Source organism: Jaculus jaculus, chromosome 5 (assembly GCF_020740685.1).
Source record: "Jaculus jaculus isolate mJacJac1 chromosome 5, mJacJac1.mat.Y.cur, whole genome shotgun sequence".
NCBI lineage: Eukaryota > Metazoa > Chordata > Mammalia > Rodentia > Dipodidae > Jaculus > Jaculus jaculus.
Window position 1 is genome coordinate 17,817,951 of NC_059106.1, and position 23,548 is coordinate 17,841,498.

The window sequence follows — 23,548 nt, forward strand, 5'->3', positions numbered from 1 at the left end:
AGCCCCGAGCTCAGGGCGCACTGGCGAAGCACCAGGGGGAAAACCGGGGACCTGGGAGGAGAAGGCGCGCGCCCTAGCACGCGATGGCCCAGCCCAACACTTAGGTCCCCAAGTCAGCTCCAGGCAGGTCCCCGCGGCACCTGCTGCTCGCTCCTCCCTGCTCCCGTCACCTGCAGCCTCCCCACCTCTGAAAACTACTTCTCGGGTGGCCCCCTCTCATAGACGCCCCTTTCCCTGGAACCAGCGGAAGCCAAGGGTTGTGGGGGGTGGAAGAAGGAGGAGGCAGGAAGGGGGTGGGGACGTAGAGACACAGTCCCAGCCTTCCTCCCGCTATCTGCCCCCCCCCAACACACACACCAACTCAGCAGCCGTCACGTGGTGCGGGGGGTGGGAGGGGTGCGGGGGGGAGAGGCGAGACTTTTTTGGGTGCTTCGGATCGCCAGTAGTTCTTCAAGCCTCAGCAGGCAACTCCGGAGGCTCCGCGCTCCGCCCCGGGAGCGCGAACCAGAGGAGCGGGGAAGGGACCCGAGGCCGGGAGCCCGGGGCGCGGGCGATGCGGGCGCCGCCGCGGGCGACACCTGCGGCTCCTCTCGGTGCCGGCCGTCGCCTCCGTGGCAGCAGCGTAAGCTTCGGCAGCCCGAGCCGCTACGTCTGCCGCAGCCGGGGTAAGCTCAGCCGCTGCGGTCGCCGCGGCCACTGATGCGCCGGCCCGCGCCCGGCCCCGCGGATCCGAGAGGATGTGGGTCCTCGGCATCGCGGCAACTTTTTGCGGATTGTTCTTGCTTCCAGGTAAGAGGATGAAGAGGCCAGCAGCGGGGCGCGGACCGCACGTCCCACCTACCCAGCCGGTACTCCCCAAGTGCGCCCACCTCGGCGCCGGCGCTGTCCAGCGGGAGTTTGGTGGCGGCCCCCCATCTCCGGAGGCACTGCACTGGGAGAGTCCCCGGTCCCGAGGCTGCAGGGGGAGAGCGGGGGAAAGGAGGGTTTGCTGGAGTCGCGACTGCAGCTGTTGATTCTGTACAGATGTATGTGGGAGCTGGGCCCGGGTGGGGAGGTCTGGACTGTGCGGGGTGGGGTGGAGGGTTCGACGAAGGATGAGGGACGACCCCCAAGCCCCGCCAAGTTATCAAGCATCGATGGGCACCCGAGTGAATAGCCCCTCTGACGGGTGAGAGATTCCTGGGTAGTCTGGGGTCCCCCAGGCTCCTCCGGGGCTAGGGTCGGGGAACGCGGGGTGCAATCATCGTGGGCTAGGGGGGAGACACAGGGGCGAGCGCTCCCAGACCCTAGGGGACAGCAAGCCGGTGCTAAGCGTGAGAGCGACAAATGGCTGGCTCCACTCTGGACGGAGCTTTCCCATGCCAGGACTTTGACCGCACACTCTAGATATCCGGCTCCAAAAAAAAAGCCCGGTTGGATCAGAAGGGGATGCAATGTAGCGGTGGGGAACCCACGGGCGTGCAACACACAGGTTCACCCCCCCCAACCTCTGCAGCCCCCCGCGCAGGCCGCGGGAACCAGCGGGAGAAGGGCCACCGAGCCCGAGGACTTAAGTGTGCACACATACTTGGAGTCTGGGCGCCTCCTCCAGGGTTCCCCGGTGGTCGAGAACCACAGCTTATGAATGCCGGCTTCAAAAATTAAATAAACCGAAAAGGCGTCAGCGAATGTAATCATGAATGGTGCCAAAATAGTAATTAAGCAATTTGTAACCAATTAGCAATTAAGCAAACCCTCTGGTGCAGACAGGAGCTGACAGCCCCGTCTCTAGAGCACTTTGCTATGGGCTTGTACCCTCACCCTCTCTGCCCCCCCGCCCCACTGCCTGGCAACTTCTGGCCTGACAGGTCTGAGGGGGTGTCACATGACCCCTTTGTGTCTAGCGCGGGAATTTAGGGGTGGCATGCAATATTCCTCCCGATTCTGGGGACCCGGAACCCGCGCCGCCCCCTGCTGGCTTCAGCCACTTCCAGTCATGGAGACCCAGGAATGCAAGTTGCAGAGAGTCCCAGAGGCCCAAAAGCTCTGAGGCTCTGTGGGGTCTGGAAATACTGATGCTGTCCTGGATAGAATCTGAACCCCACTCCATCTGTCTGTGCCCCGCAGGCTTTGCGCTGCAAATCCAGTGTTACCAGTGTGAAGAATTCCAGCTGAACAACGACTGCTCCTCCCCTGAGTTCATCGTCAATTGCACGGTGAATGTTCAGGACATGTGTCAGAAAGAAGTAATGGAACAAAGTGCGGGTAAGAGCCCACTTTCCCATGCGCCCTTCAGCCCCAGCTGGAGCACTGAGAGGGGGTTGCATTAAGACAACAGAAAGGGATTGTTTGATTTAAGGCGCACATTGGCGAACACAGATTTACTTTTACAGTGCTGAGAAAATGAAGAGTTCCCATTTCCTTTAATCTCATTACAGTTAATTACCAGGGCTTCTCCCCAAGGGACTTGGGAGGGGAAGTCAATGTAAATCAGTGGCTCTCCTCTTTTTTTTTTTTTTATTAGTTTTATTTACTTCCCTAACCTTCTGTGTTCAAAGCTGATGCGAGGGTGGAAAATATATGGATAACCCACACTGGCTTGAACAACTAGACAGTAGCCTATGAGCCATGTCAGCTTGAAATATGAAACTATTCAGGGTTCCCACAGGTCAGAGCTTGAAAAATGTATTTTGTCATACAGCCACACCATATTTCTTTGAAGAACACTATAGGATCTTTATTTAATTTTAGAACTAATGCATCAAATCCCAGGAACAATTTGCCAAGATCTTTCAAAGGAATACTGCTCCCAACCTGACCAGCTTAGCTGTTGGCTGGCAGAGCAGACACCGTGGACATTACACAATGGAACAGAGGGACTTGATTCTAGTTAACAAGAATCCTTTTTTTTTCTTTCATTCATTCATTCTTTCTTTCTTTCTTTTTTTTTTTTTTTTTTTTTGGTGGTGGGGGATATGGGATTCTCCACTGCCCCACCCCACATACGAATAAGAATCCAAAATCACCCCCCCCAGTGCAACTTTGAGAAAACACGTGAAGTAATTGATTTCAATTCCAAGGTCAGGTAGGGACTTTGCCATTTGAATGCTGTTGAAAAAGTGAGAAAGAGCATCATGTGCCAAGTAATTTTAAGTAAGTCAAAGCCCAGCTCCTCTTTAATCCAGGGAGGTGCCCAAAGAGCCCCATGAAATGATTAGAAGTCTTCATTCCTTTAAGCTGCCAGAAACCAACGTAAGGAAGTTGTCTTGCTATCCTCTTGCTTATTTGGAGAGCATTTTTTTTCCTACCCCAAACTATACCAGGAAGAGATGTGAGAAGTCAAATTTTACCCATAGAAGATTTCTAGCAGGAAGTGTCTAAGTGCCTGGCCTAAAGACACTTGTTTTCCATTAACATGGTCAAGTTGTACCTTGTTCTGCAAACGAAGTACCTCTTACCAGTGTGAATGGCAATCTCAAATTTTATGTGTGTATTTGCATGTGTGTGTATATGTTTATGTGTACATGCAGGTGCACATGCATGTGTGTGGAGAGGAGGAGCAGTGTGTCCAGGTTATATGTAAGACACTCTGAACATATGCACTCATTATATCTACAGAAAATTGACACATGTGCTTGCACACACACACATACACAGAGAGAGAGAGAGAGCAAGAGAACCATGTGTTAAGACTAATATTTCCAAGACATTTCATGTTTATTTCCTTTTAATTGTCAAAGACCTTTTTTTTTCTTTCTTTCCAGCAAGGAGAACAACTTTAGTTGCTAAGTGACCACAATATAACCATGGCAGCATGAGCTAACTTTTGTTGTGTGCTCTATGTGCCTGGCTCTTTCCTCAGCACGGTACCAACAGTGTCTCTTGAAAGGTAGCGTTGCATGAAGCACGGGAGCACTTTCATTGCAGTTGTTCCCCACACCACAGCTAGTCAGCAGTCGATTCTGTTGTCTTGTCAACTTCCACACTTCGGAGAAAGAAAGCCATGCCTGTTAAATGATAGCATTAGGAATCAGAGTCAGAACTGGTTAATAACTTGGGTAGTGCTGGGAATCGTAGGGCCCAGAGTTTCTTACCTACGGACACATTCGTATAGTCCTACAATTTTGTTCAATTACACATGTCTCATCTACCTTGGAGCTTATTCCTTCTGCAGCATATGTGTTCACTTGTCTTTTTTTTTAACTACTTTTTTTAATATTTTTTGTTCATTTTTTATTTATTTATTTGAGAGCGACAGACACAGAGAGAAAGACAGATGGAGAGAGAGAGAATGGGCGAGCCAGGGCTTCCAGCCACTGCAAACGAACTCCAGATGTATGCGCCCCCTTGTGCATCTGGCTAACGTGGGACCTGGAGAACCGAGCCTCGAACCGGGGTCCTTAGGCTTCATAGGCAAGCGCCTAACCGCTAAGCCATCTCTCCAGCCCTCATGTGTCTTTTATAGATTCCCCTAGTGATTCTGGCATTCTCCAAGTTGATAACTACTTAGCTGGACCAAACTTTATGTCATGTAGAGAATCCAAAGAAGACCTAAAATAGTCTGTGGTTCCAAGTCTACCAGCCTACTGTTAGTAAGACTCTTGACACAGAGTGCCAGGAGAAACACAATTACCACCCACCAGCCTACTACAGAATAAAATATACCACTAAGGGCACCTGAAAATATAATTCGGGCAAAGTTCTAAAGTTTGAGGAAGAATTCATGTCTGTGAAGCTCACCTGACAGGCTAAATGGACTGGCCTTGAACTCACAGCAATTCTCCTACTTCTCTGCCTCCTGAATTCTGGGATTAAAGGCATGCACCACCATGTCCAGTGTGTGTGTGTTTGTGTGTGCATGTGCGCATCTGTGTATGTGTTTGCATGTATATGGGTGCATGTGGCACCCAGAAGCCAATGTTGGGTGTCTTCTTTGAAAGCTCACCCACCTCATTTATAAAGGCAGTCTCTCACTTGCACCCAAAACTTACTTATTTGACTAGTCTAGCTAGCCTGCTTATGTTGTGGGTCCCCAGCCTCTGCCTTCCCATATCTGGGATTACAGGCACGTTAACATGCTCACGTGGGGTTTATTGGGTATTAAGGGTACAAACTCAGGTCCTCAAGCTTGCACACCAAGTGCTTTTACCAGCTGAGCCATATCCTTAATAAGATTTTTGAAGTTTGAGTGCTATATAGAGTGGCCTTTTCCATAGATATGAAAAAAAAATCCAGGGCTTTAAACAGACTAAGGAATTTTAATGAACTAAGCCAGTTTGACATTAAGTAGTAATGAAAGGTGCTCTCTCGTGCTAAAAAAAAAAAATAAAAGAAAATAAGAAAGAAAAAAAGAAAAAAATACCAGCAACGCAATATGGCCAGGCCTCCAGTTAGTCATTTCTGGATTAAGTCTGCAAACTCAGCTCTTATGAATTTTGAGGCAGGTAAATTTAATTTCCAGTTAAGAAGTACATTTGAAATTAACCTTTGTCAGTTCCCCAGAGTGCCTTTCCTATTAGGTGTTGAGATTATTTGTCATGGCTCTTTTTCCCCTCAGTCATGTGTGGGATTATACAGCATAGGCCAAGGTGATGGGAAGCTTTCGTTTTCTTTATTAATTGATATTTAAATGTTTGTCTCATTAATAAGTCCTCACCAGCTCTGCACTTCCCGAGTCACTTAGTCTGTTTACTAGCATCCTTGATAATGACATTTCTTTTGTTCATATTTATCATTGCATTCCACAAAATATTTCAAATATTGATTTTCATTTGAGACTAGAAGCCTCCTCCACCTTCCAGTATGAATTTTTAAACCAGGGTATAAAGAATGTGAATTTGCATTTGTTTGACAGTGCACTCTTGTAATTAGAGTTTTTCCTCTTGACTAGATACAGTGAAAGGGACATAATTTAATTTTTATAGACTAGCCAATTTCTGCCCTTAGTAAAATATAGCTCTGTCAGTGAGCAAAATGTTACAGGTTCTCCTAAACCTTATTTAAAAGTTAAATGCAGTATATTGAGAGAAAGTTCATGGTCTGAATCAGTAACCTAATCGATCTCTTCACCCATCCTTTGCAACATGCATTAATCTATTTGTCTGTTTTGCAATACAAGACTTGCTGATTTACATGCCATGTTGTGTCTACATTACGGTGGGATAAGGGATGGCTCTTTCCCTTTGGTTGCTCATTGAAATGGGCAAAGATGGCACCAAGCTCTGGCTATGTTTACTTTATATCTTACTTTCTCATGAGCTAAATAAAGAATAGCAAGAGGGGGATAGATGTCTACAAAGCCATCAGGCATCTGCTCCTCATAGAAAGAATTAAAAAGGTAACCACTTGAGGAAAAATCCGTATCTTCGTTATACATAGTTTTACCAAGGTTTAAAGTTAGAGGGTTGGGCTGGAGAGATACTTCAGTCAATAAGATGCCCTTGAGGATGTGAGTTCAATCCCAAGAGGCCCAATTAAAAAACAAATAAACAACAACAACAACAGAAAAAAAAAGGAAAACACTGAGGCCTGGAAAGATGACTCAGCAGTTAAAGGCACTTGCTTGCAAAGCATAATGGCCCTAGTTCAGTTCCCCAGTACCAACTTAAAGCCAGATGCACAAATTGTCACATGTGTCTGGAGTTCATTTGCAATGGCAGGACATCCTGGCATGTTCCTCTCTCCTTCCCTCCTCCCCCATCTGTCAACTAATAAATAAATGTTTATAAACAAGGCCATGTGTGGTAGAATGTCTTTAATCCCACCACTAGTAAAACTGAGACAAGTAGATCCCTGGGCTTGCTTGCCAGCTAATCTAACTTATTCTGTGTATTCCAGGCAAATGAGCTACGTTGTCTCTTGGACAGCACCTAAAGAACCATCCCAGAGGTAGTCTTCTGGCCTCTAGTGCACTCACATGCACATACATGTACACACACCTACCATGTGCATGGAGAAAAAGTAGTAACAGTTTAACTTTAGCAAAGGAGACTTCTATGTGGAAAAGGAAATGTGTAAAATTTTAAAAAAGATTCCAATGTCAAGAAATATATCTGCATATATTAACACCAGCCTCTCTAAAAGAGTTTCCATGTCAACTTGAATAAAGTTATGAATGGCACAGGGGGAGAGTTCATGCTGTGAATGTCAATATCCTGCCTCCTTTCCTTCTGGGATGCTGAAAGGACACCTTTCTCTTTGGGGCGAGACATTTCGCCAATAAGCTTGCTCGCTAAGTGCTTTAGAAGCATGCGTCTCTTTCATGTGGCTGGCAGAACTAGCTGCTGAGGAAGTACTTGAGAGAGAAATATCACAGGCCTTTGGTCCCTTGGACTCTCCAGTAAGTGAAGCATTTGTTTATGTTAAGTTTCCAGATGAACAAGCAGCCAGGGATGACCTCCCATTGCCATAGATGAAACGTTTGAAGATTGATCTGGCTCTCCCAGGACACTAATTCGTCCCACTACGATTTCATGAAAGCTTCCCATCATTGACGGTTTTCCTAATGACTTTAAACAGATAAGCTTCAAAGCTAAGGTTTTTTTTTTTTTTTTCCCCCCAAGTGGAAATGAAATGAAGTATGAAAACAAAACACACCATTTCCTTCCAACTATGAAAAGGGAATTTTTATTCCTTATTTATACATTCCTAAAACCAAATAATAATAATAATACTCCACATTGACACCTTTTTGGAATGTGGATTTCTCCCTACCTTTCCTCCTTCCTTCCTCCTGTGGTTTTTGATTTCAGAATCATTGACAGATTTAGGTTGTAATTATCAAACCAAGAAAAATTTCTAAGAGCAAAAGGTGAGAAGACATCGGTAAAGTACTTGACCTGCTAGCACGAAAGCCTGAGTTGAATACCAAGAACCCAGTTTACAATGCTGGGCATGGTGGCGTGTGCCTACAATCCCAACACTGGTGGGACAGACACAGATAGATCCTCAGTTAGCTGGTTTGACTCAATTACAAAAATCCAGGCCAATGAGAGACCCAAGAAAAGCTGAATGTTGTTTTTGAAAAATGAACCAGAGGTTGTCCTTTGCCACACACACACACAGATACAGACTCATATTATTAAAAAAATAAATGATCAGGATTAGAGAGATGGCTTAACAGTTAAGGCACTTGCCTGTGAAGCCTAAGGATCAAGGTTTGTTTTCCCAGTATCCACATAAGCCAGATGCCCAATGTGGCACATGCATCTGGAGCTCCTTTGAAGTGGCTAGAGGCCCTAATATGTCCATTCTCTGTCTCTCCTTCTCCCTCACTCAAACACTCCCCCCTCTTTCATAAATAAAAAAAATAGAAAAGGTTGTAGTAAACAGTGCAGAATGCAACAACTGAAACTAACCCATTGAATTAGTATTTTGCTCATCCAATGAAAAATACGTAATTTCATTAGTTTAACTCACTATATATCAAGTTTTCTGTGCTTGGGAACTATGAAGAAGTTACTTCATGTCTAAGGGTCTTGGCTATCTTCCCTGACAAAAGTAAAACCAGGCTTCTTGTTTTCTCATGTGACAATGCCAGAGAATGAGACATGCAGCCAGTGGAGCCATCTCAAAACGGACCCCTTCCCGGGAGCTCTCAGGACTGGCTTCATGTATTGTCCATGCCCTCCTTGGAAAGATGGCACAATTATCTTAGTTCAAGTTACTTTTTACCCCTTGTCTTCATTTTTCATACTTAAGGAGTGCTTGAATTCAGACTTTAATTCCCTACAACAACTTCCTTGTAATTAGCCTTTAAAGCTTAGAGTGAGATAATATGCCATCAGTAGACATTGCTGCATCTTAAACACAGAGAAGGTTGGCAGGTTACTCAGACCACACTGCTGAGGGGATGGAATACAAATACTTTCCATTTTCCAGGGGATTTCTATGACTATGGTGAGATTCTCCACCTTTTTCTCTTCTGCTTCTTTTGCATTCTAAAAAGAAACTTCATTAATATATAATTCACATACCATCAAATACATCCTATAAAGTATATAATTCCAGGGAGCTGGAGAGATGGCTCAGCAGTTAAGGCACTTGCTTACACAGCCTAACAACCTAGGTTTGATTCCCCAGTGCCCACACACATCCATATCCACACAGTGTCACATATGTCTGGAATGTGTTTGCTGTGGCTGGAGGACTGGAATGCTCATTATCTCTTTCTCGCTTTCCTTTTCTCTCTCCTTTTCCCTCTCAAATAAATAACATTAAACATAAAATGCATATATACAATTCTGGAAGTTTTAATACATTCACAGGATTGTATAACTGTAGCTACAGTCTTAACTGAACGTTACAACCATTACTAATCCTGTTTTCCCCTCCTCACAGTCCCCTGAAAGTCATTAAACCAACTCCTCTTTATATGGATTTGTCTGCTCAGGACATTTCATATGTAGGAAAACCATAAGATGCATGGCCTTTTTGTGCCTAACTCATTTTGCTTAGCATAATGTTTCTGTGGCTAATTTATACCATTGCCCATTTGTTAGTACACACATGTGGAGAGACACGTGGATGAACCATCTAGACCTCTTTGTCCTTTTCTAGAGAGGGCTGAAAGTGAGAGCATGTTAAGAGAATTCTGGGGGAAGTTTGGCTAAGGTGAAGGATGAGGCATAAGAGGTTGGAATACAGTGGTAAACATTACAACTCTATGGGTTGATTATAAAATTTGCTGAATTGAAATAAACCCTGTAACAAGAACCAATTCATTTCAGTGAGCACATGGCAAAGGAATTCTTGTTTTTCAGACATCTATTCTATTCTGAGCTAAGAACTGGGCTGCCCATCCATTAAATAGATAATTGTTATCCCATTAGGTGTCTTCTTTCTTTTTTTTTTATTTTTTTTTTCAAGGTAGGGTCTTACTCTAGCCCAGGCTGACCTGGAATTCACTGTGTAGTCCCAGGATAGCCTTAAACTCAAGGCAATCTTTCTACCTCTGCCTCCAGAGTGCTGGGATTAAAGGTGTGTGCCACCATGCCCAGCTTCCATTAGGTGATCTGGAATATATTTAGAATCTTCAGAGGTATAGGAAGATGATTTTTGTTTGTATTGTATGTCTATGTGTGTTGACATGTGCAAGCACACCGTCTGCTTGTGGGGAACACACATGTGCATATGTAGTACCCATGTATGTGTGAGTGTGGACAGGGGTTGATGCCAGGTATCTTGATTGATCACTCTATACTTTGTTTATGGAGACAGGGTCTATCATTTGAACCAAGAGCTAGTCTGGCTAGTCAAATTGTCCAGGGGATCCCTTAATTCCATCTCCTGAATGCTAAGATTGCAGACAGGCTACCATGCCAGCTTAGCATTTATGTGGGTGCTAGGAATCTGAACTCAAGTCTTCATGCTGGTGTGGCAAGAGTCTTATCAACAGAGCCATCCTTCTAGCCCCCAGTGTGTGCTCTGTGATGCTTGAAACCATTGTGAGGCATCCTACTGCCAGTCCCCCATGCGACCTCACACATAGGTGACAGCCCTGGAGAAGCTTCAACCCTGTGTAAAACCCGAATGACCTAAACCTATCTGATCCAACCTGTTCATTTTACAGAGCGTTTTCTAGCTGCAGACAGGACTGTTCTAAAGGTATGAGCATCTTCATCATATCTCTCTCTTCCCTTGAGAAGGCTCAAGGGTAGAGCATATTGAGCAGTGACGACTGGGAAAGATTTTGGCTAACAAACCAGATTCTGGCATGAATCAGTTTTCTCCATTGAAGAATGGGTTTCTGCTAATGTGTAGCTTTTTTTTTTTTTTTCTCAAGCTAAATTATTAGTTAAGCCTGAGTAGAGAAACCCACTTACCTCTTGAATGTAAAAATTGAGGTTTCTTTTGTGTTACTTCCTTCTGGAAGGTGAAACCTCTGTCCTTCCTTGTTTTGTCGTTTACATCATAGAGGTGACTGTGACCCAAGGGACTAGACAGAAACTACTGATAAAAGGCAGGATTATTTACCCTATGGGTAATTCACAGGAGGCCATGAACTTCTGTCAAATGTGGGTGAATCAGGGAATTATTGATATGTGCCATTTATTCTTTCTACTCGAGGTAAACTTAGGGCTGTGGCTCTGTTGTGACTCAGAAACTAGCTTCATAGGCCAAAGCTGAAGGGCATGTGTATTGTCTTCTTAATGAGTGGCTTCTAATTCTTCTAATTGCCACCAATACTACAAAACCAAGCAGGAGATAGACTGAATTAAGTGGTGTAGGAAAGGTGAAGCCACCTGGAGTTAGTAATAAATTGCCTAAAGGGTGTGTTAGCTTCAAGCTGCAATGGTCCAAGCCATGGATTTTCAAGAGGTTTATGACTTTGCAAACCAGAAGCTTGATCCACATGCAAACATGATAAAGTGGTGTGTTATTTTAAGGAAGTTGTGACACTTGGTCCAGTGCATTTCATTTCTTGCTGGACATGCACAATAGCTTTTTATGTCTTTCTATTTCTTGGACTTGTTCGAGACAGAGACAGTGCCAGGGGCTGGTGGCGCCAGGCGCCTGGCTCTCAGCCTGCCGTGGCCTGAGTGTGTTGCACACACGATGCGTACGAGTGTGGAAGGCAATTGACCCTGCCCTCCACGGTGTCTCTCCCAAGGGTGTTAATGGAGCAGGTGTACTCAGTGAGGCTGGGATAGAGTGCATGGGTTTTACACACTCTTTTATTGCTTATGTTTATGTGAGTTTATATAATTCAAGTGAGCTACTGGAGTCTTGAGCAACAAGAAAATCTGTTCAGAAGTTCAAGACGAGAGCTTGGGAGATGACACGGGGTGGGGGGCGGGCGAGGTAAAATGATCATTGTGTAAGCATGAGAACCTTAGTTTGGATCCTGGGCACTCATTTAAAAATACCAAACAAGGTGGCATGTTATCCCAGCACTAGGGACCAGAGACAGAAGAATCTCAGAAGCTCAGTGGCTAGCTAGCTTAGTTGGTTCTTCTTCAAAGAATACAGTGGAGAATGGTAGAGGATGATACCTGATGTTAACCTCTGGCTTCTGCACACACATATCCACATGTGCACATGAATGTGTGTGTGCTCACACATGTGAACTCACAGCACACACATATACACACACAAATATGCCTAAACAAAACAACAACAAAAACAACAAAATGAAGTAACATGAAGCTAGGTGGGGTGGGGAGACACTCAATCTGGGCATGTGCAGGGATCAATCAATCAGTTTCAGAATAAGCAGAAAATACTCTAGAGTTTTTGGATCTTCAGAGGGAAAGGAAGCAGTTCATGAGTGGATCTGTAGCCAAAGAGGAATGAATTTGCCACCTTCTTCTGAAAGGCAGGGCAACTTCCCATTCAACCTGTCACCTAATGTTGGAAGAGGAAGGAGATGGAGAAAATTGGAAGCAGCCCTTTTGCATAGAGGAGGGAAAGATGGACAGGGCAATGGAACCCATAAAGCTGCATCTGTGCACAAAAGCCAGCCAGTGCCTGCTCACATACACCCCGTTTCATGCAATTCTGGCAGTTGATATATGTGATGACAGGTGCGGAACAGAAGGATGCTCTAGCAGGCTTATCTGTTCTGTGTTCTCCAGCTAGACACAAATATTGTCAATATATTTAGAGTATATTCCCTAATCCAATGAACTATTCATGGTTTTCATGTACATGAGTTCAGGAAAGGATGTTATTGCTTTCGATTCCCTCCCCTGTACCTTTTTGTCTCTCTCTCTCTGTCCCTCTCATACCTCTCTGTTCCCTCCTCTCTTTTCTCTTCTCTCTCCTTGGGCTCCTCTCTTCTCTCTTGCTTCTTGCTGTCCTTTCCCTCCCTTTCTGTGCTCTGCTCTCTTTCCCTTTTCTGTCTTTAAATATATATATTATAATATTATATATTATATAATATAATATATATATAATATAATATATATATATATATGCAGGTTATATGTTTGCCCCTGCTCCTATTTACCTAGGGACCCTCCTCAGTGTGGTTATGGTATTCAATGGGGGGTTATGAAGGCCTAAGTCAGTCATTTTGTCTCTCCTTCTTCATTCTCCTTTCTCCTCTCTTTGTGTCTTGTCTCTCTCCCTCTTTCTTCCCTCTCCATCTCACCGTTTTATTTCTCTGTCTCTCCCCTTCCCTCTCCTGCTTTCTCTTCTTTCTTTCTCTCTGTCTCTCTCTCTGTCTATCTTACACACACACAAATATACACACATACATATGGGTTTATAGATAGCCAGGAAATATTTGCAGAATGAGTTGACTGAAGCAATTCAGTTTCATGCTAGATTGATGGATATTATACCAAAGATGAAGGAGCTGAATTCTTTAGCATAAGAAGAAACAGAATAAAGCCCAATTGACTGTACCTTTTGCTTTTAGTTAAATTAGAAATAGCTGACTCATGGCTGTTAATAACAGACATCACTTAACAAACCACTCTGAAGTTTAGTACAGTTCCCAGGTCTTATAATTTGCCACTGTGCTTTAGAACTTGAGCTACCTTTCATTTGAATAGTTATGTTTTCAGGAAGTACACATACTCTTTAGTACCCAGCTAACTTGATAAGCAAGGTAAAGGGGGGACCAGAATACCACCAACTAATGTCCTCTGTAATGTTGCTGCGCTGAGAAGTTCAGCCATGGCCATGGCTCTGTTGAGAAGACAGGAAATCCCCTCTATGAGCATAACCACCTCCGAACCCTGTCCCTAGTTCCTTCCACAGGAGACGCATGTTGGAAGTGATATACACACCATTCCACAATATACATGCGATTCAGACTTTCAGCTGACAAATGTGCTTGTAACCCGCTTACCTTGGGAAAATTACACTATGCAAAAACAAAAAGACATTTTCACTCTCCTAATTCACTTTTCCCCTTATACTATCCCACACTCTTCTAAGAATCCAACTAATGGCTTATATTCTTGCTTATTTTTGAGTATTAATAATATACTTCCTGCTGCTGACCAACCTGAGTCATTCTCACCCAAGCCTCAAGGATCATAGGCTGCATTAACTTCTCACTCTCAGAAAGCTTTTTGGAGGATTGGGAGAAGGCTCAGTGGGTAGAGCACTTGCCACAGAAGCATGGGATTGTGAGTTCAGAGCCTGTGCCACCCATTTAAGAGCTGGTGGGTGATATAGCCCACTTGTAAAATGGAGGATCCCCATCCAGGGCAAACTGGCTAGCTGGGCTAATTGATTCAACAGGCTTTGTCTTCAAGTGAGGAACCTTTATTCAATCAATAAGACAGAGAATATTTGAGGAAGACATCTGAAATCATCCTCTGGCCTCCACATGCACAGAACACACACACATGCATGCACACCTGTATACACAGTGTATTCACACATATGCAAACACACATCTGTACATGAACACACACACACACTATGCACATAAACACATGCAAAAATATAATAATTTTAAAGAAAGAATTTTGATCTGTCCTCTTCGTCCATCTGTTCTCTGTGAACTACCAAGCAGCTGTTTCCACTACCAAGTACCTTTCTACTCTTGCATTCTCCCCAGTCCTCACATTCTCTATCACTCATGGGAGTGATATCACTCATAGGTTTCAACAGGGACTTAAATTCTGTAGACACTATTTGCAGAATGTGGTCCAGTATTAGGTGATATTGAGGCCACCCCCACAACAAATCAGGCCTTCAAAAACCTCCACTTGAGTTGGAGAAATGGCTTAGCAGTTAAGGCACTTGCCTGTGAATCCTAAGGACCCATGTTCAACTCTCCGGATCTCACATAAGCCTGACACCCCAGGTGATGCATGTGCAAGATTGTGCATGCACAAAAGATGGCATATGCATCTGGAGTTCCATTACAGTGGCTGGAGGCCCTGACGTGCAAATTCTCTTCCCTCTTCTCTCTCTCTCCTCTCCTTATCCTCCCCCACCTCTCTGTCTTTGTCTCTGTCTGTCTGTCTCTCTTGCTCTTACTCTCTCTCCCATAAAAAAGGCCAGTCTGTTGGACTTGCCTCAAACAACAAACAAGTACGAAAAAAAAAGAAAGAAAAAAGAAACAGGCTTTTTCTGCCTCTCTTCTTGTTTTCCAAGCAAGCTAATGCTTTTCTTCAGGCTGTTGGCTTTGAGACATAAGCTGACCATGGCAGTCTGGTGAATCAGAGGGACTCATGCTGCTTTTGCCTTTCAAGAAGAAAACAAGAGCTGGGCTGGGGATGGCTCAGTGGGTAAGGCATTTTCTGTCCAAATAGAAATCCACAGATCCCACATAAAGCTGGGCATGCAGCACTGGCATCTGTCATCTTGGCCGGAAGGGAGGTGGAGACAGGAGAGTCAGAAGCTCACAGTCCAGCTCGCACAGTGACAACGAGAGGCTTTGCCGCAAACAATTTGGAAGATGAATACCCGACATCCAAGGTTGTCTTCTGATCTCCACCTACTTTCTGAGGCACACACATGCCTGCACAAATACACACAAACACCCAAAAAGGCAAAAGCACGCAAAGAAAACAAGAGATTTCCCAACCATCCTCCCTTCTCACAACCACAGAAGAGCATAGGGATTCGGTGGTCAGTAGGCTGTATTCTGTTTTCATCTTTTGGAAAATTCACACATAGAATTGGGCGAAAAACGGAGCATAGCATTTTTAGAGGCCCTGGGGAAAAGGTCAGGAATAATATGTCCTGGACATCACCTGCAATTTTGCCTAAATTTGACACTAAATGCATAAAGGGCCTGCATCACGGTCATAGTCACATTTGGGGAAAAAAGCAGCTATCCTCAGAAAGGTATCCTGAAATTCATCACAAATCATGCATGTTATTACAGAACATGTAATTCCCTGGACACTGTCACATCAATCTATCTCGATTTTACTATGAGGATATCTTCTAAAGAGAATTTCATGTTCAAGATAACAAATGTAAGATTGTATTGAATGTTTAGTTGTCCTTGGTTCAATCTACCTAGTGTCATTATGTCTGCAAGGAATTTCTTTTTCTTATATTTTGGTGAAATTTTATGTAAGGAACTGCATATGAATCTTTGGGCTCCACTATGTTCATCTTACCATCAGAGGGGAATAATTAGAAGGGTATCACTGTTCAAAATGCAAGAGCACAGTTCCATAAATCATTGATGGACACTGTTAATATGGAGGCCATAAGTCATAAATATCTGACCATATCCCCTGGCAAACTGGACAACAGAGACACCAGAGGAGGGAAAAGCAAGTGGTGGGCTGGAGCTGCCACACTGGCATGAGGACCTGAGTTCAGATCCCTAGTACCCACGTCGATACTAGGCATGACGGTGCACATCTATAATCGGAGCGCTGGGAGGCAGACATGAGGATAGTTAGGGCTTACTGACCTGCTGGTATCACCAAATCAATGAGTTCTAGGTTCAACGAGAGATCCTGTCTCAAAGAATGTGGCTGAGGGCTGAGGAGGAAGATCCCCAATGTGGATATGTGGCCTCCGCACCCACATGTTACACATAGGCATGTGTGGTCATACACTACAGATTGGCTGTTTGCTTTGCTGCCATTAACACAACATCAGTATTTAACAGCCATCAAAACTAAATTCAAACAAAAAGGTTTTTGAAAAGTTACTCCAAGCCTTTTGAGGAATGACCTAACACATCCCTATGATAAGGGAAAAGAATGTGTTCTAAGGGTCTTTTGATTCCTGTGTATTTATGTTGTGGCTTAAAAAAAAAAGCTTATTTTGACTCTTTGTGGTCACGGAAGTGCCCTGGTGCTAATCTCACGCTGAGTTTCCACTTTGCTTGCAGAGATGGGCGATGGGCCAGCATCAATGTGGATGGGCCCATCCACCTAACAGGGATTGTTAGCATTCTTATTTGCTTCCTGGGCCCATTTGCAGCTCAAATGGAGATTTTTTTTGGGGGGGGGGGGGGCTTTTTGTCATTCATATACAGGCAAAGAAAAAGTGCTTAAAAACCTGTACACAAAATTGCCCAGGAAAGAACTCCCTCCCAGGGTTTCCCTCTTTACCCCTGATAGCTGAGGCCCATCATAGCAGGAACGAGACTCCACTTTAGAAGAGCATGCTCTTTCTGACTTGTACCCATTCAGATGCACACAAGGTCAAGATTACTCCTACATTGTTTCTTAAAGAGAAAAAAAAAATACAGGCTTGGGATCAAATTGAAGATCTTTCTTTTACTTTTTATTTCTTTCAAATCCCAGCTCAGTGAAAATGCATAGAGTTCATTCCAATTACCTGTTCCAAATACTTTTTCTTTGCGGAGCTGTTTCTAGTCTTACATAGAGTATTTATTGTAATGTAATCATAACTGTGGTTCAGTAAGTATTGGTTATTTTTCAAGTAGAGAAATATTACTCTCGCATCCAGACAGACATTCACAGGAGTAGCAGTTTGCCACAGAAGTTGGACTTCAAGCTAAATTGCATATGGAGTGAAAATAGACTCTTAAACCCTCTGTTTAGAAACCCCCTGTCTTTGTGCCAGCCGACAGAACAGAGGCATAGTCAGCTATTAGGAAAAGATAAATTCATGATGGTCCGTAAGGGGCACGAGCACAGACGTCTGTGCCTATTTTAATTGACCATTGTAACAGAGATTAAAGTGTCTAGGAAATTGACTAGGGAAACATCATTAAACGCCTGCTACAGCAAGTAGGTTGAGATGCAATCGCAGTCACAATAACCCCGTTGGGCCCAAAGCTTCATCCTTCACGGGGAGTTCCAGCTCCTCCCTCAGCCCCAGCATAGGCGAAGGAGGCTCTGCCCTGCATCTCTTCATGGGCACACTAGAGTTACAGACACCGGTGCTACCACTGGCAGCTGTCCCTGTGCTCTGGGGATGTGAACTCAGGCCACCAGGCTTGCACAGCAAGTGCCTCTACCCACTGAGCCATCTCCCCCCAGAAGCCTTCTTCCTCCCTCAGGTTCTGGGGACTAGAGGAATGAATCAAGGAGCAAGCCAGATGAGACAAATATGCTTCTGTTACAGGAAAGAGTACCATAGGGCTTTGCACTGAAAATCAGATGGGCTTTCCAATTATCATGGTCAGGCGTATGACTTAACCGATAAACCAGCTCTCCAGCCCTGTTATATTCAAATTAGTTGATTTAACCAGTCTCAGACAATGCCAGATAGGGGAAGTCTCTTGCCCATGGAATAAAGCAAAATATGTGTTCTGTTTGCTATATCATTAAGTTCTAAGAAAGGAGGGGAAAAGGTAAACAATGCACCTGAAACATGTGTGTGTGTGTGTGTGTGTGTGTGTGTGTGTGTGTGTGTGTGTGTGTGTGTATGCATGCATGCAAGCACACACATGCATGTACACACATGCACATGCATTGATGCAAGGGTGTGTATATGGATGTGAAATGTGGAAACTACAGGTGTTATCTTCAAGGGTCATGTTGACTATTTTTTTTTTTCTTTAGACAGAATCTCTAGACTGGCTATCTTGCAAGCCTCAGAACTCTGTCTAGCTTCATGCTACATGCACTTCTGGATGAAAAACATGTCACCATGCTTGGCTTTTTTTTTAATATAGTGACTGAACTCAGTTCTTCATGCTTGCAAGGAAAGAACTTTACCAAATGAGCTATCTTCTGATCCCCTACTTCTCCCTCCTTGAGACTTCATACAAGAAGAGAAACACATATCCAGTATATTCAATTACCCATTACATGTCAGTCCACCTCCACTGGAGAAGAGGGAATAAAGTGGGTGGTAGACCAGGAATGACACTGAGTTCACTTCATCTAGAAGGAAACATGGAGGCTAAGAAAGACATTTCCCAGCAGCAATCTTTCCAAAGGCAGTGAACACTTCAGGAGCCCCTACGCCCTTTGAGGCAAGAGGACGGTAGTTTTCTGGTCGTATTTGTCAAGTGTGCACGCATGTGCACACTCTATTGGACATCAGCATGGACAAGCATGTCTCACTGTAGCACCATGAGGGTGTGTTGCCACAGAGCGGGTAGACCTGACCTTCACTCATATCAATGTCTTCTTTTTTTTTTTTTTTCATAAAGCATCAGTAAGATATTTTAATGAGGAAAAAACAAAACAAAAACATCTTACTCTTATGTTTCTATTAAAAGATACTCAAAAACTATTTTTTCCCTGTCCATCCCTTCCAACCCCAATCTTATAACTATGTAGTAAAGACCAGTTCAAACATTTTTTTTTAAAAAAAGCTTAAACCTTTTGCCAGGCTAGCAAAAAGGTACTCAATACATACACTTTCCTTGTGTCAAACAAACTAGTTAGTATTCAGTACAGAATATATACAATACATATATGTTCACAAAGCAAACACTAGGCTCAGCACAGATTTGAAAAACATGATATTCACATTGATTACAATAACTCTAAAATGATTGTAACATTGAAACGGCACTTAGTTTACAAAAGTCACAAAAATATATATGTGTATATGCAGTTACTAAGAACTATAGTTTCTGTAAAATACTAATAGCCATATACTGCTATATAAAATGTGAAGTTCTGACATTCTATACATTTTTTTATGGCTTATCAGTTAAGCACTTGCCTGTGAAGCCTAAGGACCCCAGTTCAAGGCTCGATTCCCCAGGACCCATGTTAGCCAGATGCACAAGGTGGTGCATGCATCGGGAGTTCATTTGCAGTGGCTGGAAGCCCTGGTGCGCCCATTCTCTCTCTCTCTCTCTCTTCCCCTCTTTCTCTGTTTGTCGCTCTAAAATAAATAAACAAAACAATTAAAAAAAATCAATGTCCTCTTAAAGAGCTTTTTGTTTGGAAAAATTTCAGACTTACAGAAAAAGCTCAAAAACAAGGCAGTTTCTGTATTAGTTACTGTCCTCATTGCTATGACACAATAGCTGACAAAGTTACTTAAGAATAGATGAGGGCTACAGAGATGGCTTAGCAGTTAAGCTCTTGCCTGTGAAGCCTAAGGTCCCTGGTTCGAGGCTCGGTTCCCCAGGACCCACGTTAGCCAGATGCACAAGGGGGCGCACGCATCTGGAGTTTGTTTGCAGTGGCTGGAAGCCCTGGCGTGCCCGTTCTCAATCTCTCTCTCTCTCTCTCTCTCTCTCTGTCTGTCTCTTTCTCTCTCTCTCTGTCACTCTCAAATAAATAAATAAATAAATGAACAAAAAGTTTTAAAAAAAAAGAATAGATGAGCTTAGTTTGGCTCATAGTTTAAGGGGACACAGTCCATCTCAGCAGGACGGAATGGGGGTCAGAAGAATAATGCAGCTGGTCCCATTGCATACACAGCCGGGAAGCAGAAAGCAGTCAGTGTGGGTGCTAATCTCACTTGGAACCCTGCCCCATAAAATGCAGCATCCACAGTAATCCCTCCTCGGTTAGTCCAACCTAAAAACTCCTTCACACACATGCCAATGGCTTTGTCTCCTAGGTGATACTAGAACATGAAGTCAAGCTGACAACCAAAATTAATATTAACTATCAGGTTATTTCTTGATTTCTTCTCTTTTTTTTTTTCTTTTTGACACAGAGTGTTGTGGTTAGAAAACAAAACGTAGGGCTAGAGATGGCTTAGTAGTTAAGGCACTTGCTGTGAAGCCTAAGGACCTAGGTTTGATTCCCTAGACCCACATAAGCCAGATGCACGAGGTAGGGTATGCATCTGGAGTTTGTTTACAGTGGCTGGAGGCCCTGGCATGCCCATACTCTCTCTTACTCTCTAATAAGTAAATGGATAAAATTTATTTTTTCAAAAAAAGTAAAATGCGCCCTGTAATTTCATATGGTCAAACAATTGTTCCCCAGCTGGTGGTGTTCTTTGGGAAGATTATGGAACTTTTAGGAGGTAGAACCCTTCCAGAGGCAGTGGGTCTCTGGATTTGGGCCTTGAGTTCTAAAACCCAGCCTCATGTCCTCTTCTTCATCTGTTTCCTGACTGCAGCTGCAAGGTGACCATCTTGCCCTTCTGCTCTGCATGATGGAATTTCCCATGGAACTGAGAGCTGAAACAAACCTCTTCCCTGCCTTAAGTTGCTTCTGGTCAAGTATTTCCTCACAGCAACAAAAAAGTAACCAATTACACACATCTCATTTACTCAAGTTGACCTAGAACTTGCAGTGTAGACAGGGTGAACTTCCTGTCTCTGCGTGCTGGGATTACAGGTTTGTGCCATTACGGTTGGGGTATGCAGTGCTCAGATGAAATCCAGGGCTAGGTACACACTCTTCAACTGAGCTACATGCCCAGCCCCAACATCACAGTTTTGTTTTTTTACAGCCTTTGCCAGGGTTACACTCATGTTAGCAATTTTCATAATAGTGGTTCAGTGATCAGAACTAAGATACAGGCATTATCACACCACGTTGCCCATTAGGATTCTTTAGTGTTTTCCTTTTTCTGTTCTAGGATCCTACCCTGAATTTCACTGCCATGTCTCCTTCCTGTCTGTTACTTTCTAAAACCTTTCATTTTTCTCTTGCCTTTCATGACGTTGACATTTCTGAAGAGCTAGTCAGGTTTCTGAACCACCCCTCATTTGGGACTTATCTAATGCTTAATCTTGACCAGTCTGATGTTTTGCATTTTTGACAACAATTCTCAGAAGGGAGGTGCCTTTCTGTGTGTCATATCAAGGAGAGAGTGTATGCTGTCAATGTGTCTTATGACTGTTGGTGTTAATTTTGATCCCTTAATTCAGTAATTCAGTATTTGCAGTCGCTACCACAAGACCACAAGGGTTTCCCTTGTAATGGATAAATAACTTGAGGGAGATAATTTGAAATTATACAAATATCCCATCTCTCCTCAAACTTTGTCCAGTAATTTATGCATTAATTCTGACTATGATATCCTAATCAACTTCTGTTTCTCTCATTGCCTTTATTTTTATTAATTGAGATCCACTTGAGAGAATTATCCCATATTTTCTGAAGAGTTATGCTTTCAGTTATCTGTCCCTACCAGTAGGAACTGCTGGATATTCACAGTACCCTAGTGGTTATAATGGAACCTTGGTTGCTGCCTTTCCTGCCTGGATTGCTCCATCTTTGTGCACCGATGGAGACGTCACCTCCTGTGCCTTTCAACAGGCCCCTTCGTGGCCGAGTGTTTTGAATGTCTTCTTATTTGTGGAGAATTTCCCTCAGTAGACCATCTGTACTTCTAAGTAACTGTTTCCTTTTCTTTTATCTGTTTCGTGCATACATGTGCATGCATATGTTGTACATGTGTGTATTTTCATGTCCAAGTGTGTATCAGTTTCTTGTTTCTGTGTGCAAAGACCTGACAAGAAGGAGCTTAGAGAAAGCTTATTTCATACAGTTTGAAGGGAATACTCTCCATCGTGGCTCTGAACAGCAAGGTAGCCTGCTCAACACATGATGTTTGCAGTCAGGAACCAGAAGATGAACAGGAAGTGGGATAGGCTGTCAGAATCCAAAGCTCATCTCCAGTAACCCACTTCTTCCAGCAAGGTTCCACCTTCTAAAGTTCCACAACATTCCCAAACAGGGCCATGAGTTGAAGACTAAATACTTAAACATATGAGCCAATGCAGGACATTTTACAGTCAAACCGTAACATTATGCATGTGGGAACATATGTGTGTGTGTGTGTGTGTGTGTGTGTGTAAGCATCTGCATACAGAGGCCAGGAGTCAACATTGGGTGATTTTCCTAGTTGCTCTTCTACTTATATTTTTAAAACATTTTTAAAGTTTTTTTTAAATTTATTTGAGAGTGTCAGAGAGAGGGATAGACAGAGAGAATGGGCATGTCAGGGCCTGCAGCCACTGCAAACAAACTCCAGATGCATACACCACCTTGTACATCTGGCTTACATGGGTTCTGGAGAATCCATCTGAGACCCTTTGGCTTTGCAGACAAATGCCTTAACCACTAAGCAATCCCTCCAGCCCTCAACTTATATTTTTGAGAGAAGGTCTCTTACTTAACTCAGAGCTCTTTATGCCCATGCTCAGCATTTGTATGGATGCCATGGTTCTGAACTTATATCCTCAGGTTTGTGTGGTAACTACCTTTACCCACTGAACCATTTCACTAGCCACCCAAAGTCATTTTCAAACACCTTCTGATTAACCTTTACTTTTACAAGGGTAAACTAAGGCTTGGATAAGTTAAGTGCATTACTCAAGTTTGTTGGACTTGATGGAATTTATGTTCTTTCCATTGGGCAAAGAATCACTTCAGAAGTAAAATGAAATATATGCTTCCCTTTCCTCAAATCCTTCTGTAGAAGAAACACAGGCTAACAAAGGAAAATACCAAAGCTTCAGAAGCCTCAGCACTTGATGGGAGAAGTTCATGGAAGGCTTTGCTCTTCTGGTACTCAGCCCAGTATTTTTTTTGTATTCTATCACTTTCAGTAACTCCTCCCAGGTTATTTTTACCAATTAAAATATTCACAATATTGGTTTATTATTGAAGCATCAAATTCTTACCCAATGACCAAATATTGAGACAAGGTCTCTCACTAAGGCCAAAACTTGCTGAGCCAGTCAAGGGATGCTCCTCTCTCCATCTCCCCAGAACTAGGAACTAGAACATGCCAGAAGGATGAATGGGATATTTTTAAATAATTTTTTAAAATTTTTATTTATTTG

General features: G+C 43.5%; 1 protein-coding gene across 3 annotated transcripts in view; it reads left to right on the forward strand.

Annotated features, from left to right (window-relative positions):
- The first annotated feature begins 670 nt into the window (after positions 1-670).
- The window catches only part of Lypd1 (LY6/PLAUR domain containing 1), an 81,123-nt gene continuing 58,245 nt past the window's right edge, over positions 671-23,548 (forward strand). For all 3 annotated transcript variants that reach the window (XM_045151375.1, XM_045151376.1, XM_004659648.2), the window contains exons 1-2: positions 671-789; positions 2,107-2,244. In XM_045151375.1, coding sequence (XP_045007310.1) covers positions 738-789; positions 2,107-2,244 — 190 coding nt within the window. In that variant the 5' untranslated portion in view covers positions 671-737. The remainder of the gene's footprint in view (positions 790-2,106; positions 2,245-23,548) is intronic.